This window comes from Melospiza georgiana, chromosome 13 (genome assembly GCF_028018845.1).
Source record: "Melospiza georgiana isolate bMelGeo1 chromosome 13, bMelGeo1.pri, whole genome shotgun sequence".
NCBI classification, from domain to species: domain Eukaryota; kingdom Metazoa; phylum Chordata; class Aves; order Passeriformes; family Passerellidae; genus Melospiza; species Melospiza georgiana.
This window is the reverse complement of record NC_080442.1, coordinates 5,237,866-5,256,836: the sequence shown is the minus strand read 5'-3', so window position 1 is coordinate 5,256,836 and position 18,971 is coordinate 5,237,866. Positions and strand designations below refer to the sequence as shown.

The window sequence follows — 18,971 nt, the reverse complement described above, 5'->3', positions numbered from 1 at the left end:
GGTCAATGGCCACAGTGCAACACCTGGAACGTGTGTCCTGCATCTTAGAGACACTCTCTCAGGTCACATCTGCTGCAATAGTTCCTGTTTGTATCAGCAGGTCAGCAAACAAAAGAGCTTAAGTGGTCCTTTAAACAAGACATTGTCCTTCCTTAAAATCTTCTTCTTTGTTTATTTTCTCATGTAGAGACCGGAGTTCCCATCTGGTTTATGCTGCTCATACTCATTGTCATAGGTAGCTGAGGACTTTGTCCTGCAAAGAGTGAGCCATAACACTTCCACTGGGCTCCAGGTATTCTGGAAGCAGGATTCTGGAAGCAAAGCATGTAGCATGTTTTCAGTGTGCAGTTGGGAAGTTGAAACTGAGGGTCTGAGCAGGGTTCTTCTTCAGTGTTTCATGCAATATAAAGGCTTGGTATGGTATGTGTTTGTTGGGCCTGCAGCCTTACATTTGAAAAGCTTAAACCTACTTGCAATAGGAAATTGTTTGTGTGTCTGTCTTTTTTTTTCAGAAGTGTTTTTCTCTGAGGGGATTTGAAATTTTAAAGTATTTCAGATGGAGATGAATTTATTGTCATTTACTAAAACAACTGAAGGATGCTTTGTGCTCTGTTTTTTTTTGTTTTGGGTTTGTATTGCTCTGTTTCTCTTTTTAGACAAACCCTGTTATTGAAAACATATATTCCTCTCTGAAATGTTCATTTCCTGGAAAAAACCCAGATTTTTCATCAAAATATTTCCGTTAAAGAGCTATGCCAGGTCTCCAGGGTGTTCTTCTGGAAAGGCAGAAACAAAAGTCAGTAGAAAAAGAGTGACAATCAACAGACAAGTACTTGGTTCTGCTCTATGGTTCTTACTCAGGTGAAGTTCTTCCTGGAATAAAAAATGAGAGCAAATTTCAGCATATATAAAACCCTGCCTAACATACTAAAGTAACTCCCAGAACTATTCATTTTCCAGGAGTAAACACATTTTATGCATAACTCAAGTAACCTACGAGTTCATTTTACAGAATCTAACAAGTGAAGAATGATTGTGAATGTACCATGAAGTTTGTTCAGCAAAGGTTTTCCTATAATTAAAATACATCTGGCTCTGTTCTGTCTGGGAAATCACAGACCTCTGAATGTTTTGACTATTTCCTTATGCACAATAGCAGCAGAAAAACTCCATACGCCTTAACCTGTCAAATTCTGCTCCATTTTATCATGTGGATAAATCAGCTTTGATAAGGAACTTTAATCTAGCATCTTTGACCTGAAACTGAGGGATTCAAAGCAAACACAATGGAAAGGCTCAGAACAGCATTCTAATCTTCAGCACACTGGTGCTGATTTAAGGAAGTGGGGGAATGCTTTAGGCGCTTTGTATCTCTTTGTCCTTCACCCTTCTCGAAGGGGAGACTCGGCTCAGGGTGGTGACAGCTTCCTTACAGCAGTTCCCTGTCCTGGAAAGGGTTCAGCTCCCTGCCACCCCTCGGCGCTGCTGGCTGTGCCAGTGAGCAGCGCTGCGGGCAGGCTGGCAGCGGGAAGGCCCGAGCATGCAGGGCTCGGGTGAGGTGCGATGGCTGCTGTGCCTCGGCCCTGCCGTGCTGGGGTCAGCCCAGCGTGAGCCTGGTGGGATAGCCCTCTGCCTTCTCTGCCTGCTTCTGGGGCTTTTCATCACGTCCTCACTGTCCGCCTCATCTGTCGCACAAGTGGCGATCGGGCTCTCGTTCTTGGGCAGCCCCAGGAGGGGCAGCTGTGGAGCCTGCGAGGCAGGCGGCAGGCGGGGATGGAGGATGGATGGATGGATGGATGGATGGATGGATGGATGGATGGATGGATGGATGGATGGATGGATGGATGGATGGATGGCCATGACAGGGAGGGGGCCGGCTGTCTGGCGGTGTGATGCTGGCCCGAGGGAAGGGGTGGGGGGCCGGGTGGGTGTGCCCGGCTCTCCCTGCCGCTGCCGCCGCGGTCCGCCCCACTCACAAGGTGCCTGAGCCGGAGAGCGAGCAGCAGCGCCGCGTCCCCGCCGCCCTCCGCAGCGCCCGACCCGCCATGCCCAACTTCGCCGGCACTTGGAAGATGAAGAGCAGCGAGAATTTCGACGAGCTGCTCAAGGCGCTGGGTGAGTGGCGGGGGAGCCGGGCTGTGTCCGCGGGAGGGGACGCGGGGCGGCAGCCGCAGCCGCGCTCCGGTGCCCGGTGTCTCCGGGAGAGCTCCGCGCCTCGGCCGCGGGCAGGAGAGGCTCCCGCCGGTGCGGAGCGTGGCTCGGCGCGGTCGAGGCACGGCACGGCGCGGTCCCCGCCTCACCGGCGGTCCTGCCCGAGGTGCCGGGCTGCCGCTGGCCCGGCGTTCTGCCGCGGGGATCGCTGCCGGAGCCCGCGTGTGCCGCCGGCCGTGCGGAGCCTGCCCGAGCGCCGCCGCTGTGCCGGGGGCTACGCGCGGTGCCCCGGCTCTCGCCCCGCTCCCTGCTCTGTGTGATGCTGGGCGAGGTCAGCCCAGGGCGCCGCTGGCCACTTCAAGCTGTTTCCTCCCCGCTTCGCCCAGGTGTCAATGCCATGCTCAGGAAAGTGGCGGTGGCAGCCGCCTCCAAACCCCATGTGGAGATCCGCCAGGACGGGGACCAGTTCTACATCAAAACTTCCACTACTGTCCGCACCACTGAGATCAACTTCAAAATCGGGGAGAGCTTTGAGGAGGAGACGGTGGATGGACGGAAGTGCAGGGTAGGAGGAGAGCTGGGGCATGTGCATATGTGTGGGGGGTGTGTGTGTTACCAAGTTCTTTTTAGATGGGACAAACACATCTGCCGCTCTTTAGATGGGACAAACACATCTCCCCAGACAGTGTCATTGCTGCCCTCCACCCTCTTCTTGAAGCATTCTTGGAGGTTCTTGATGGTCACCACTTCCCTTGTCCCTCTTTTGGGATAAAACTGAAATCTCAAGGCAGCAGGACATGAAAGGTCCTGAAAGCAGAGTTCAGGTATCTGGTTTCCAGCTTGGCAGAGTTTAGTTCTCTTTTTGCTTTCCTCTCCCCTGAAGACCTCAGCTGCAGTGAAATCTCTCCCCAGCTTCTGTCCCTGACACGAACATGGGAAGTGGTGGAGCAAGAGAGACCTCAAGAGTCAGGATTTATTGCACAAATCTGACATAGCTTTTGTCTTAGATTGAATCAGATGAGTTCTCAAGCAGGACTACAGACTGTTGGTTGGGGCTGAAATCCTCTTTCACACTCTTGCCACGTGCATATATCCAGTTTACTGATAGATAGCTCTTTAACAGTGTAAGACAGGCTTTCAGCAGGTGTTACACCAGACACAGTTACACCATCTCCTTGAGCAGAAGTGCATTAGATGCATTCCCTGGAATTTTTGGGGCTTGATTCTGTGTGTGAGACGCTGCTCTTCTACCTCTGTAACCACTTTTGTGGCTCTGGAGGGGGATTTAAGTCGGCAGCATCTGACACCAGGTTCTTGCTGGTGTAGATATGTGGGATCTGAGATTTGGGGAGTTGGGCTGTGGTCACTGCTGCCCTTTGAAAACCATTATTGAAGGCATGGGTTAGTTATGCCTTCGTCAGAAAGTTTACTCTGATAATAATAAAGGAGTATGTATAAGTGTACATAAAACTCTTATAAAAGAAGTACAAATAAAGATTATCAGAAGATAGTCTCAAATGAGGATCCAGTTTTAAAAGTATCCAGTGTTGGTAAAAAAATGTACTTTCCAAAATATGATCTCTCCTAATTCTTGGGTCAGCTTTTGAGACCATCTTTATCAATAAAAATTCAGAACTTACTGCTTTCAGTGCAATTGGTGTCAACAGAAACTTATGAAACAAGAAGCAGATTCTGGCAATCAGTGAATATTTAGAACATCCACTTGCTCTCTAGGATGAGTTATCATATATTTAACAGTTTGTCCAGGAAATGTTGCAGGCTTTGTTAATTTATCTTGTTCAACAAAAGTGTCTTCATACATAATGTATATACAATAAACGTGACCCGCTTTCTAGAGAAGGATTTATTGCTGAAGATGGAAAAACAATAATTAGGCTGTAAGCTATGAAAGTTGGAAAAACCTGAAAGAAATGGGTTTTGTGAAGAAGTAAATTTTTTCCATGTGTTGTGAAATTATTTATAGTCCACTCTCAGCAATAAGTTGTACTGCTGTGTGTATATAACCAAGATGTGGCCACAGAGCAGAAACTGACAGATAATAAAATTATACTCCAGAATGTAGTTTGCAGTATCTGGCAAAACTGCTGACTGGTGATAGATTTTGATATACTTTATGGGGTGGAGGGTTTTGTGCTGCCAACTAACTTGATCCATTGTTTGTGCAGACAAAGACGGCATCATATATGCTTGTACTTCAAGGCACAGCTTCTATAACTGCCATTTGAGATGGCTTGTTAGTTTATAAAATCTATTGTTTTGAAAAATATTTAAAAAGTAAACAGCTAATTTTTAATCAAAGTAAAGGGGTTTTCCCTTGGAAAGTCTGTGAAGTGTTAACTTGAATTTAGGCATACATATGCACATGCACACGTGTACATGTATATAATCATAGGCTAATAAATGTCTGCCCTGTGTAGTTATAAAGTGATTACTTGAACATTCATTACAGGGCATCCTTCTGCACAGCTGTTCCATTGCACTGTGGAGTTCAGTGCTCAAGTGAAAAGCAACAGTCAGGGCTTGCCTGTTTGTGAAAGTTTAACAAAATCATGTCATTTCGGGGTCTTTTATTTTTCAGTGGTTTCATAGTTGTTATTCAAATGCTTTGAAAAATGCCCAAGGGTATTTCAATCCTCAGACTCACAACCTTATAAAAGTAATGTCACAAACACTTGAATTCTGACATTTTTTAAAATTTAGCTGTGATTTATTCTAGTTTGTTAGCTCAATATGTTTAATACACAGTTAACTTGGCACAGTGCCATAGAGCAGGAAATATTGTAAGTGACAAATACTGCATTATTTATGACTACAACTTGATATATACAATTGTTTATGCTTTTACTCTTAGGGGACTCTGTAGTGATAAATAACATGTCAGATCAAATCATCTTTACAAAGATGATTGGGAATGTAGACGCTACATTTGCATGTTCCTAAATTACACTTTCCAACATCAAGCATTTGATGGAAACTGAGTGTCTTCACACTGAAAAGACACATTTGCAATTACTTTGTTACTAATATATTCCTCTTTCCAAAATGCCCCTTCATACCTTAATTTTTATTTCACCACTTTCCACTGATTACTTTTTTTCCTCTGCCTTTGACTATCTATGTGTTGCTCCTTTATTGGAGCGATTATTCTCACTACTGCTCATTGTTGTTTCTGTCTCATGCTGCTGGGGAATATAATTAATGTATTTCCTAATGGTTTTCTTGCCTGCAGAGTTTGGCCACTTGGGAGAATGAAAACAAGATGTACTGCAAACAAACTCTTATTGAGGGAGAAGGTCCCAAAACATACTGGACTAGAGAATTAGCTAATGATGAACTGATTTTGGTAAGAACCTTGAATTCCCTCAATACATGCACCGTATTATCAGGGTTTTTTTGTTACCACATAGTATGAGTTATTATTTTTCTTTACCTAAATCCATCTGGAAGACTACCATTGTTATAATCCTCTACTTTACAATTAATGCATTGCTTTTTTCCCCTTTCTTTTCTATTTTTTTTTAAGCAAATGGATATATATGCATGTTCTGACTTGAATTTGATTGTTAAAACTTTCACCATGCTAGTACTGGTAGAATAATCACAAGTTGGCCACTTCTGCTCTGTAAATTCACAACATCATCGAAGAATTTGCTTGATTTATTGCAGATTTTCTCTGGTGAAAGTGAGATCAAGGCATTTGACCTCATTTCTGGAGAATCTTCTTTTTAGGCATGTGCATAATACTTTTTATCCATGGTCACATGGCATATAGCAAGAAAGATATGCATGTTGTTAGTATGCTGTAATCCCTGCTGTTCATGAAAAAAATGTCATTGCCTGCCATATCTCTGCCACCTTCCCCACTTCCCTGATCACCTCCAAGTCAGATTGAGAATTGCCTTCATGAGTTTCTTAGAAATACAGAGATTTGCACATTTGCTGTCAGCCAGTGTCCCCCCAGTGGTGTGTAAGCTTCCACCTGGCAGCAGGGTGACCGTGGGCATTGTGAGCAGCACCTCTGCAACCGCCTGGCCGTGCCCACCCTCAGTCACACACGGTTTGTTTATTCAGATTGTGCTTTGTTAATTTAATTAATACTCTAACTTCTGTTAGAGTTCTCTTTGCTGCACCTTTCCTCAGTAGTCACTCCAGATTAATTTACCAGTATCTGCATCTGAGTAAAGACACGGCAGCACAGTTCAGCTCGAGTTCAGAATCATTTTATTGCACATGTTCTAACTAGTGAATTCTGGATAAATAGTTGATTAGACTGTTATGCCTCATCAGTTTGGACATGGAAGACAGGCTCCTGGAGTGGTGGGTAAGAAAACATCAAAGCAGGGAGGTTTTATTTTTTAACTATCACACTAACTGAACCTCTGCACTTTAAAAAACAAACAGCCTCCCAAGTGTTTCTCTAAAGCAGATGGAATTCTGTTTTTAAGATTGTATCTGAAACAAAAACAGGGCCCAAACCTAACCAGGTATAAACAAAAAGCTTCTAAGGTGTTAATATTATTCCAGACATCTTGGAACTGTTCACCCACATGAGGACATGTGCTGTTAGTGAAATCACACTGGTTTCTAATGAATGAATAGTCCAATGCTGCATAATTTCTTTTGACTCAACCACTGGAATGCTTTATATTATCACAAAACTTTAGGAGGCAAAGTACTTTGATCTCTTCTTTGGATCTTTAGATGAAATGCAGTGGACAAAATATATTCTCTAACTAAAAGTTATTCCTATAACTTTTCCAGCTTTCTAACAATACATTTCTGTAGTTTAGTATTTAAGCAACAAGCTGAAGAGGCAGCTGTTAAATAAAGTGCACTGCTCCGAGCAAAGCAAGAAAGCCGCTCATAATACAATTGCCTCCTGCTAGCAGCAATGTGAACTTACCCTGCTGGGGAGGAACAATGAACCTGGATAAGAAACTAGAGGGATTCAAAGATTTAAAGCCAACTAACCTTTTTTCTTGTTTAATACAGTCTGTTGAGCTTTTGTGAATTAATTATTTTTCCAATTAGGAGACAAATTAGAACAACTTGCTTCTTAGTAAAATATTTTCTTTTATAGGAACTGAGAACTTTCAGTAAGTTGGTTTCCTGGTTAATTTCCTTGCCATTAGAATATACATATTTCTTTCAATCTGTGTATGTGTAGATTCAACTTCCAGTCATTACATATTGTGTATAAAAGAACCTAAATAATATGCCTAGAATTTGTTATTGCAAATACTTCTCTTAACACCACCAATCAAGCCACCTCTGAGAAGAACTTTGTGTTTGTGAAGCTAAACCACTGGAAGACCTCGAGTCTTTCAATGTAAAGAAAGCTCTCACTGAATCATTATTTGAGTGCTTTTTAAGCCTGTCAATTTGCAAATTTCCCTCCTAAACTAAGAAAACCCGAATGGCATGTACTGTTTTGCTAGCAATCTAACACCTGATGGTACAGTGATTTCCTCTCCCTACTCCTATCTAAAATGATCCTGATTTATTTGCAAGGGCTTCGTTAACTCTTTTCTGGTTTCCATTTCCCCAGACTGATCCCCTTCCTGTCTCAGGCAAGCTGGAATTACATTCATTGCTTGTAATGTGTGATTTTACTGTGACCATTATGAAAATTTGGTATTTGTTTCCAAGTGATCCAGATCATTCTCTCTTCACTTTTACTATTCAATAAGATATACAGTTTCTCCTACCTCCTTTGCTTTATAAAGTATTATGACAATAATTCATCCTCAGGACAAGCATTTTCAAGCCCTCGTGGCATTTGATGGGACTGAATGTACAGATCTTTTAAATATGTGGGTTAACATTCGAGATCTGACAGCCGAAAACTCAGTAATGAGGTGGTTTTGAGAGTAATGGTGGTGTGAGACCTCTGGTCCTTTGCAGAAGCTGAAATGGCCCTTCTGGAAAAAAAAAAAAAAAAAAAAAAAAAAAGGAAAAACAAAATCTGAAAATTAAATCTTATGGGAGGCAACGAAAGGTTCTACTGGTTGGAGAGAGACAGAAGAGGAGAAGCTACATTTTCTTATCTGTGGTCCCTCATTTTAAAGCCCCAGAACATTCCTTCAGAGAATTGGGCTTTAGAAGCTAAACTATTTGAAGGGATTGGCTGAGGTGTGTTCAGCAGCTGTAAAAGGGAACAAGGTAGGAATAAGAGCCCTTAGTGAAAAGACTCTGTTGATCTCATGCCCATCCACAATGTTTGGGGTTTTCATCACTCCAGTGAACAAAGATTCGACATTAGATTATTTTATTTTATGCTTGGCGAATTTCCTTGGATCTGAATCTGCAAACCCCCACTTATATCTTACTTCAAAACCAAGATTGCAATGAGAAGAAGAGATCTCTGTATTCTGCTTTTAAAGCCCTTTGTCAGTCATCAACCACTTTAAAATATTTGGGTGTTACAGATGAAACTTAAATTGATTTCTTTCTTCTCCCACCCCCACAGCTTTCTTAGGGGTCTTTAGGACCTGAGATTAATTCTCATTCACTCTTGCTGTCCATATTGCTTCAAATATTTAACAATTCCCATCTTCACACTTCTCAAATCTCCCTGCTTACCTAACAAATGTTATCTGTTCCTTTGCTCTCTCTGATGTGCTTCAGTAAGGCACTGCTTCTGTTTCTCCATCCAAAAAATTCTTTCAAGAAGTCTTGAGACTCCTTATTCGCTATTAGATGCAGTTGCAGAAGAAATCAAGAAAAGTCATGCCCAGTTTGAAAGAAGTTGCAAGAAAGAATGTAAACTGTGTTAGACTTAAGCATGAATTGAAGAAAGGCTTGGGGTGACAGGCAGGGGGTAAGAAATTAGTTTTACTGTGTTAGTATTGACTCCATAAATGTTGGATCTTTGCCACATAATTTTGATCTGAAATGCTGCATTGCTTAGGGGATCCATTTGATTATAGTATTTTCCTAGTGTAAGACTATATTTTTCTCTCCAACACAGCATTATTAAATAAAATGCATTTATTAGCCTATATAACAATAAAAAAAAATAATCAGTGTTTAATTGCCATGACTACCACAGAGCTACAATAGAAACCATATTACTCTATAGTTATCAATCTTTCTTGCATCCTGGCAGAAGAATTCCTTGTTCTTCAAAGATATTTCTGTGGAGTAAAATGATGGTCTTGGAAGTGACATCATGTTCTCTGGTACACAGATGCTGAGCACACACTATTTAGTTAGCAAAGGTTTTCTTTACCTTCAGTTGCCTTCAGTTCTCCTTAACTCCTTGCCGCATGGAGAATAAAATTGCTCTTATTAGTAGATAAATAATATTTGCCTCATACAATGACAGATGTAGGCCTGAAGTCCTGTTAGAAAAAGAATTCTTTCAGCCAAGGAAGGGGAGGATCGAGTTCTGCATTATAAAAAGATGGTCTGAAAACTAGAACATTGATCTAAGACTAGAACATTGCAACATCTTTTATCAGAGCTGTTTATTCTAATCTCATCTGATGCACTCGCTGGGATTTCAGCGCTGCACTTTTAAAGTTACTGAATAATGTAGATAAGAATTACATGGAATGTGCAAGCAAGGGAGGGTGGAAAGGGTAGTTCCCCACTGAAGTTGACATTTATTTGTCTTGACTGCATCTTTATATTGTATTGTGCTTTAGGATTGTAATGCATACATGGAGTCAGGATATCTGTATTTACAACTCTGCATTCATAAACTACACTTGGATTAGCATTTGAGCAATCAAGATCAGAATATAACACAAAAAATATATATTTCTTTTATTTGTTTGAAAATTATGACCTGGAATTAAGTGCCTTTTCTTCCCTTTATTATGCTCACAATGTTTTTGTTGTGGCTGTGTGTTTTTGTCAGGGACATTAATGAGCTATCAATCACTTATGTAAGTCAGCAGAACAAAAGATCTGCTCTTTGCAAAGTTGAAGGATACTGCTTACAAATATCAGCTATTCAAATGAGATGCATTTATATTCAAATCTTAGGTGCATTGCTGCTTTCACAGCTGCTCATGCCTCTATCGATTTAAGTTTAATTTGTAACACACAAACGTTTTAAAGTGGATGGTTACTGAAGAGGGGCTTTAAGAACAGCCTCTGAGCACATTTTACACAGTTCACCTATCACACAGGGGTTCTCAGAATCAATTGTAGCAAGGGTCAAAGATCAGAACATTGGTGGGGGTTCAAGCATGGTTTCTAGTCTACATTCCCTCTCAGAAAAATCAAGATTAAAACTAGTGAGCTGTGGAGCCTAGATGAGCGAGTGAACATTTTTTAAATTATTTTGCTGACTTCTGAAATTAAATGTAGTATGTGAGCAGGGTCAATGCAGATTTGGAATGAGATTTTACAGCGGAATGCTGGAATGTGTGATGCGCCTAAGCCTTGTATCAAACTGTGTCAAACTACCTAAGTGTTTAACTTTTCTATAAGTTTTAGAGAGTGATCTTATAGAAAATCAATTCTCAAAAGAAGGGTCTAGCCATATCAAGCTCAGAATGAGGGGGTGGCTGCTCTTCCATTAGAGCAGCCTTGACAGAAGTTCAGAAGCCTGTAATAATGCATGCATGTGTGTTGCATGGGCCTAATGCTTTAATTTACTCTTTGCCATGAGCAGATTTACAAGGGGGCTTAGGGATCTATAGCCCCTGCTCATTACTGCAGCCTTGTCTGGATCACATCCCAAACAAAAAAAGAAGCCAAAGCCCTTTGCATTTTGGCTGCACCCGATCCTGAATGCAGCCTTTTGTAATATCACTTGTAGCTTAGATGTTCTCTGTGCCCTGGCTTTCATCTCTACCTGGGAGATATCATTGTCTCAGATCTGTGTCCTTCATTTGCTGCATAACTTTGAAGAAACTGTATAATACAGCAGTGCTCAAACACAAATACTGACATTTAGGCCCCTTGAGAAACTGCCTCATTTTTCATGGTGCTATCAATTGATGTCCTGAGGAACATGAGGTTTTGAATTGGGTGATTTGCTATTAATAGACAAGTTTGAAAGTGGGGGCTGCACATTCAGTGACTATGGCCTTGTAAGGATCAACCTCTTTCTTAAAATTTTGTAGGAGTCAGGAGGAGAATGGAAACAGGCAACATGCCTTTGTTGTGAAGATTTATATCTTTATTCTAGATAACATGGAAGTGTGCACATGGACAAAGCCTTTTCTGAGGACTCATTTAAGTAATACCTTCTTTTCTCCATCATTTTGCTGATGGATTCTGTCTTCCTTTTGTAAGTTGCCTCTGCATTTTGATCAGTCATGAGCAGATAAAGGGATTTTTGCAAACAGTGGCAGAAGTGATCTTTCCCAGGTGATAGTTTCAATGACACTCTTCCTTATACTGTGTCACCACTTACCACAAAGCCTCCTCAGTAAATATTTATAAAGAAGGCCTTCAAAAAGGAGATTTGCTCCTACAGAAATATATTACTGCCCCGTAATTCTCTTTTAATCTCTCATGATGTCAGTGGTCATCAGATTTTGAGTGAACTGAGAGAGGTCAATTTATTGGATTATCCCCTGTGCAGGGCTTTGTTTGCAGTGTGCTTTTGGACTCTTAGCTACAGATTATGACAAGCTAAGTGAAGAAAACAATTCTGTAATTTGCAGTCATTGCACATTTAAAATCCCATTTTAGATTTAGATAGAAGCCTTGCCTTGTAGCATTTTATGAGATAAGTGGGACCTTTCCAAGCCAATGAGAAGGTGGTGTTTGAAAATCCTGGATCTTCCTGTTACAGCTGAATTACAATTTGGTACCATTGCACTTTTTTCAGTTGCTCTGATGAAACTACAACACCAAATAGCCAGGACTGCTCATTCTCTTTTCATTTGGAAGTTCTGCTGCTTTGGGTCATGGAAATCTTTAAAGTCTGCCTATTGGGTCAGAAACTATCACTTCTTTTGAGTCTAGAATTAAAACCACTAAACTGCTTTATCCTACCATTGAGTACAAGGATTTAAATGTGAAGAACAGAGGAATAGCACCCTTTGGATTTGGATCCTCCCCTGACCTTGGGCCCCGCTGTACATTAGACATTTCTGCATTTCTGTGAGTTACCACAAGAAAAAGAATGCAGCAAGTTTGAACATATTCCTCCTTGCTTGCTTTAGTAACACTGAGTGGAGTTTTATGAACAAATGATAGTGAGTCATGATAAGATAGGAAAACACTTTTGTGAAAGTCCACATTGAAACCTGTACATTACTGTGACAATAAAGCCCTTTATGTGTTTCAATTATGTTGTTAATAATCTAAATGTGTATAAGGTATGAAATCCAAGTGATAAAAAATGCAGTTTATTCCTAAAACAGGTCAGAGGCCACATAACCTAAGCTGGATCTTCAAGCAAAGGATGTCTTGGTTGTTTGAGAAGTGCACAGTGGTTACATGTTGTAATTGTGCTTTGCATTATTTCTATCTCTTTGCAATCCAGATTTAAAGACATTATTGTGTTAAATTATAGTGGTTTTAGTTTTACAGACTCTGAGAATGGTGTGTTGTGGAGTCCTTGTGTGTAGCAACTGATTTTTTAAAATTTGGATTCCCTGAAAATGTCCATATTTTCTGCACTTCATTTTTGTCCACAGTAATTTGAATGTAGTCCTTTGCCTGCAATTTTCGGAAGTCCAGAAGTCTAGCTGGAGCTGGATGCTGGAAGTACAAAGTGAGGAGTCTGTGTCCTGTGTCACAAACATGCTGAGCTGTGACTCTCTGTGATGCTGCTACTCACCCATACTACTGAGCTTTTCCAGAAAGTCCTATGTCTTTTTTCTTCCTCTACAAATTTTAGTCTTTATTTCCACACTCCGTCCTGTAAATCTCCCGAGGAAGCTGCCAGTCAGACTGCACTGATGTCTTAGGAGCAAGCTCTGCCCAGGAGCACATTCTTAGAACTGGGCACTGCAATTTCAGAAGCTCAGATCCACAGTGGCTTCCTTGCAGTATGAATCACATCTATTTCCATCTACTCCTCCCTGCAGTGCTCCTTCTTAATAGAACTGCTGAGCTGTTCTGAGAATAACTGCTGTTGCTTAGCTTTAGGGGAAGGAGTTTCTCCCTTAACTTGCCTGGAAGAATGGACATAAATTTGTCAGGGAGGTTAGATGAGTTTTGGCTGCAGCCTTTCTCATTAAATTGACTGATGTGACATCCATCCCCACCCACCCATGGCTGCATGGCTGTGCAGCTCCAGCTCTCACACTGGGGCTGTGCCAGCTCTGGGAGAACACTACACAGGAATTGTTTTACTACTGTTTATGATTTGTGTTGAAGTAGCAGCAGGGGACCCAAGGCTCCCTGTGCTTAGCAGTGCCTGAGTGTGAAAGACAATCACTATTGCAGGGATCTTGCAGTCTCCACAGAAAACCTCGAGCCCTGGATGGTCTTGACTCTTACTTCATCTCTCTGGCAAAACTCCTGCTTAAATAATTTTGCCTTTGTGGATAATTTGGAAATGTTGAAGGAAGCCATAATAAGGGTATTTGCAGCTGGTGTTGTGAACATTAGAGAACTACCCACATCTTTTAATGTTTATTTTCAGGTGTATTAATGTAAAATCTAAAAATATATATTAAGCACTGATATGATATTGATATGCATAAAAACAAAGTCTGTATCTCCAAAATACTAACAGACTTGTGTCCCCAACAAAGTGAACAAAGTATAAGCCAGAGTCAGTTTTAAAGCCAAGTCTTTTCAAATTATTGGCCAGAACAGGTGTAGAAAGCATTAAGACAAATAGCCCAGTTGAATTTTCATAATGCACTGGGGTAGTTCCTAATGTATACTTTTCAGTGAGACCTTGGCAGTGACCACAGCCAGACATCCCAACTCAGACCTTGTTAGTGCTGAGCTCAAAACCTTCTGTCTGCATAGCTGAATGTGAAGAAGCTTTTTGCAGTCTCTATTTCCTCACTCTTGCCCCTATTGTCTCCTTCATGCTTCATTGCTCAAATTTTAGCCTGCCAGACCCGAAATTACATACAAACACTTTGGGATTCAGGTGGCTTTCTCAGACAGCCCCACAATCACTGTCCTGCCTACATGTTCTGATAATCTGTAGGGTTTTCCAGATCCTTCTCATGGCTAACAAACTCACTGGGTAAGGGCACAGTGTCTGAAGGAAGGTTATCATTGACACTGCCCACACTCCAGCCTGGAAGAGAGGTTGGTATCCCAGGAGGAGCCGTCAGCTGCTTGCAGCAGCACTGTGTTTACAGGTGTACATTCTCCTGGTCTTCATCTTTCCTCCACTGACTTCATTTGCCTGCTTGGATTTATATCTGCAAATATCAAAGAATACCTTTGGAACATGCCATCTGAATTCCCCCTCAGCATTTCTAGTTCAAAGTGCCGCAACTGTTTCTAAATATAACAACAGTACATTCCGAATTCACTTTATTTTCTCATGTTTATTTATCAATTCATGCCAAGAAACTACAGAAAAAGAGAATTTATGCATCATTTATCATTCTGACAAAATCCACCCTGCCTTGAAAAACAGGTCATTTACATTGCATTCCTCTTTCAAAATGATTTCTGTCTTTACTCTCATCTGTCAAAAGACATAAGAAAAAGTATTTCTGCTGTAGAACTAGTTACTTTAGTAAAAATAACACTTTGAAATGGTGTTAAATATTTGCTGGTTCAATCTCTTTTGATTGATTTTTATTTCTTTTCCAGACCTTTGGTGCTGATGATGTTGTGTGCACAAGAATTTATGTAAGAGAATAAAAGCATCAATTTACTTGTCATCTGGGATGAAGTGGAGAACTGTGAAAACCCCCAGTACAACGAGTATCTGTGTGTGCTGTTACTAAGGCAGTGTTGTATGTGACCGTGTGTGCTAGATCTGAACCCAGATCCTCTGTTAAGTGTATTTTGTTTTCAGTTTTCATTTCAGACACTATCCCTCTCCACTTTTATGCCATCAATTTTCATGTCTGCTTTGTATTTTGTAGTTGTCACTTGCTATGGTTTCCTCGGTTATTAAACGTATTGGGCATAACTCACAACTGGTTGGGGGTGTTTTTAATTGAAAACCCAGCAGTGCTTTGGTTAGGACTGATGCACTTTTTACCCTCTGCTGAAGTCAGTGTGGAGTTCCCCTGCTGGTGGCAGGTCCTGTGCAGTCAGGGAGCACCTCCTAGGGCAACACCAAGGGATGGAGAGCAAGTGGATGGCAAGGCCTTTCAAAGAGCTGCAGGCTGCTCTCTTGAACCCAGAGCTCTGCTTCTTTCCTTCTTTCTGTCCTCTCTCCTTCTTCCTCCTCTCTCTCTCATGTCCTCTCTTCCTCCCTTTTGAGGAATAATTCATGTATGCTGTGATTGCTGGGACTGCTGGTTAAGCTGAACCAGACAAGACAAGGTGAGATCTCTCCCCGTTCCTGCTACAGGACAAATAACACCGTGATCATGACTAATACTCATTGTCATCACACCCAAGCACCTCAGGCCTGATCAGAGAGCCAGAAGAATCTGACAGACTTTACTTGTTTTGGCCATATAAAATTAAAGCTGAGGAATGCTGCTTTTCTCCTACCTTCTCTCCTGTGACAAAGAGAATTTCCAATGGCTTCAGTCCCCCTCCATGTTACAACTCTCACTTCTGGTGATTCAACCTTCAATTCTTTGAGCAACTAAGTGTTTCACAAAGCAGGGCCATAGTTCAAGAATTAAAAAAAACCCCCATTTAATGTATTTATTCTGGCTCAGAGTTCTGGCCACAGCACTATCAAGTATTAGATTCAAACTGAGCAGACATTCCACTAATGAACCAGATAATCTTCAGTTCTTCAGCCTTGGAAATGTCTGGAGATTGAGACTAGGAGCACTTATTCCACTGCAATATCCAATATTATCTGACCAGCTTTTATCTTTACAAGAGTAATTTTTCTGCTCCATGTTGCACAGTAACATAAGATTTTTAAGAGGTTCAATGTTAGCAGAATATATGTCCTATGTTAGCAGAATATATGTCCTGTTCACTGGATTCTGCTCACTACTCACAACAGGAACATAGGACCAAAACTTACTCATCTTGAGCATTCATGAAAAATGACTCTCTCTCTTCATCCCTCACATAGCTATGCAGAGAAATCCCCTTTGATAGGATTGCTGAACTGCCATGAAGAAATCAGCCAGCTGTTGTGTTTATTGCAATGTGGCCTACAGAAGCACAACAGGAGAGAAACATGCAGTGTTTTCTGTCTCCTCTGCTCTGACAGGTCATGCTTGCTTTCTCTGCCATCAGCACTCAAGATACCACATTGCAGCTGAAAGGAGCAATCTGAAAGGAGGGTTGTTTTCTTCCACACTCTAACCTTAAGCCAAATCCTGTTTCTGAGACCTTGGTTCTATTGGTATCAATTAAATAGAGTGCATGCTGGCCAACACTGAGGCAGGGGCTGAAATTAGTTCATTGAGTTTGGAAGAAGACAGAAAAGAAAGATAGATCCCTGTCTTCCTCCCTCTTGTTTTCGTTCTTATGCTACCCTCCTGTAAGAACAAAACCAAGAGAGAGGAAGACAGAGATCTATCTTAATTTTCTATCATCTTTTAAGATTCAAATTAAACTACTTGGGTGTTTTGTTATAAACAAGTTCCACTTCAGGAGTATCTGGATCTGCTTGTGCAATCAGCTGTGCCAAAGGGACTCCACAAAAAAGTGCCAGGCTTTCAGCTCTCTCAAAGCTGCTCAGGGATGCAGACAAGACTGTCTTGCCACATCAAGGCTGAGCAGTCAATAACAGTGTGTTGCAGGACATATTGGCACAAGTCATATCCCAGAGCACCAGGAGCCCACCAACACCACAAAGGCTTTGCCTCCACCACTAAGAAGTTGTGTGGTGGATGTAGAGGATGGTACAAGCTGAAGAGGCAAGTAGTAGAGACAAAGCCAGTGAGTAGCAGGGCTGTTTTGCCATTCCAAGAAAAATTGCCACTCTTAGCAATTACCTTTTCCACCTGTGTCTAAAACAGCCCTAATGCCCAGTTTGTGAGGGTTAGCAGGGCATTGGCATGGGCCTCAAACTGTCTAAAGCCAGTGAGTGCCTTTAACGGAAGTAGCGATTTCTGTGTTTCTCTTCTAGGAAGGCTCAAGCTAAGCTGTTGTGCTGCTCAAGCAAATGTCCTTCAGAAAACTTTCCCAAAGTTTCCCAAAAACTGGAAAATCCCAAGTCAGGTTTCCATCCAGTTGGCAACTACTATCCAAGTAGTAAAGCATGAGCTATGTAACGAGCTTGTAGGAGTTATGATTAAAAACAGGCTCTGGAGACGTGAGCAGCCCTGAATAACTGGGAACTTTCTTCTTACAGGCTTGAAGCTGTTCTCCTAAGCTTCATTTGCAGTCTGGCATGACAGAAGTTCCTTTCTTTAATAATTTCAGTGTGGAAGCTTTACCACTTGACTTTTGCGAAGTTATAATAAACTTACTGGTGCATGGGTAAATTCCTATGAACAGAGACTAGAACTGGTCCAGGGTGTTAGTTTTATGGCTCATTGTTGAAAGTGCAAAGGCCAAATTGCATTTTGTGAGTCCTCTTGGATTTAAAAGCCTTCAAATCTAGGCAGTAAAGGATTTGGAGTGAATTTATTGGCAAAAAGCCTTGGAGTTGTCTCCTGCTTTTTTTTTTTTCATTGCTGAGATTAAGCTCCTTTGGGAACATGGATGTTGAATAATGCCATGGCAGCCAACAGTGTTATCCAATTTTTGTGTAAAAAGTAATGAATTCACATGCACACACACACTCCTAGATGAGGTGATGGAAGCAGAGTAGAGTTACTGTATTGTGTTGCATCCACAAAAATTAAGTTTCGTGATGTCTGAGTGTTAAATGGTTCCTTAGCAGAATTGGGGTCCTGAAAGCTTCAGGTGGCTGCTCTCTGCACACAGGAGGGAGGGACTTCTATAGGCAAAGGTGCCTAAAAAACCAAAGGACAACGGAGCACCTGAGGGTTACATAAGTGGTTTGTTGATTAGTTGATAGCATATGGATGTCTGAAAAAGGCCCCAGGGATTTCACAGATATTGTCTTCCCAATTCAAGTCAAAGTGACACTATCTGTGGCTCAGTTCAGTTGCTCAAGCAGGGACAGAGCCTGGCTCACAGTTACCTGTATCAGTGGGCAAGCAGAAACTTCCCCTCACTCTTCTGTGTTCTAAGCAACACTTTTGTCACTTGGGCTGGAAACCCTCTGTGGTTCTAAGCACTGACTGGTGACAAACATGGCCCACCTCCATCTGGATGGCTGCTGACTGACCACTGGATGCATAAGCACCAACCCCCATCTGCTGTCTTGCACATCCCTGTGCTCTACAAACTCCTGAGCTCTGCAGGATGATGGTGATGGCCAAAGGACTTCTGACCGTAGAAATGAATGCATGAGGGAACTTTCCTTGTGAGTGTACTGCATCCTGCTGTTTATGTTTGAGAGCATTTCTCCACACAAAGGCAGCACAATACAGCCAGCTAAGAAGGTGAAAAGTCTTCCTCCTTGAGAGCTTTGCCTTGCCATTGTCTGAACAGTCCTTGAATGGATACAGTACAAGTGAGTATTCAGTATTATGCCTAAACATAACTTTCCACAGCTGTTTTAGATATCCTCTGTATCCAAGACATCTGCACAAAGCAGGCTCTTCAGGGGAGCTGTACCTTTCTTTGGAAGGACAGCAGGAGACCAGGGACAAAGCCTGAGGACATCACAACTGGGGTGGCTGTGACTGGCAAGTGACTGCCAGCCCCTGTCCCTGCAGGCTTGGGACTGAGCACTGCCCAGGCTA

The 18,971-nt window shown here is 41.8% G+C and overlaps 1 protein-coding gene across 1 annotated transcript; it reads left to right on the top strand.

The window, feature by feature from the left end:
* The first annotated feature begins 1,982 nt into the window (after positions 1-1,982).
* CRABP1 (cellular retinoic acid binding protein 1) lies at positions 1,983-15,206 on the top strand. Its single transcript, XM_058033838.1, has 4 exons — positions 1,983-2,115; positions 2,538-2,716; positions 5,402-5,515; positions 14,875-15,206. The coding sequence occupies exons 1-4, from the start codon at positions 2,046-2,048 to the stop codon at positions 14,923-14,925; spliced, it is 414 nt and encodes a 137-aa protein (XP_057889821.1). The 5' UTR covers positions 1,983-2,045; the 3' UTR covers positions 14,926-15,206.
* The last annotated feature ends 3,765 nt before the right edge of the window (positions 15,207-18,971 follow it).

What these genes read in the sequence shown, in the direction of transcription:
- CRABP1 (XM_058033838.1), top strand. Translation starts at nt 2,046, where the DNA reads ATGCCCAACTTCGCCGGCACTTGGAAGATGAAGAGCAGCGAGAATTTC. An exon ending in CGAGCTGCTCAAGGCGCTGG is followed by an intron (nt 2,116 to 2,537) that starts GTGAGTGGCGGG and finishes CGCTTCGCCCAG; the next exon opens with GTGTCAATGCCATGCTCAGG. An exon ending in TGGATGGACGGAAGTGCAGG is followed by an intron (nt 2,717 to 5,401) that starts GTAGGAGGAGAG and finishes TCTTGCCTGCAG; the next exon opens with AGTTTGGCCACTTGGGAGAA.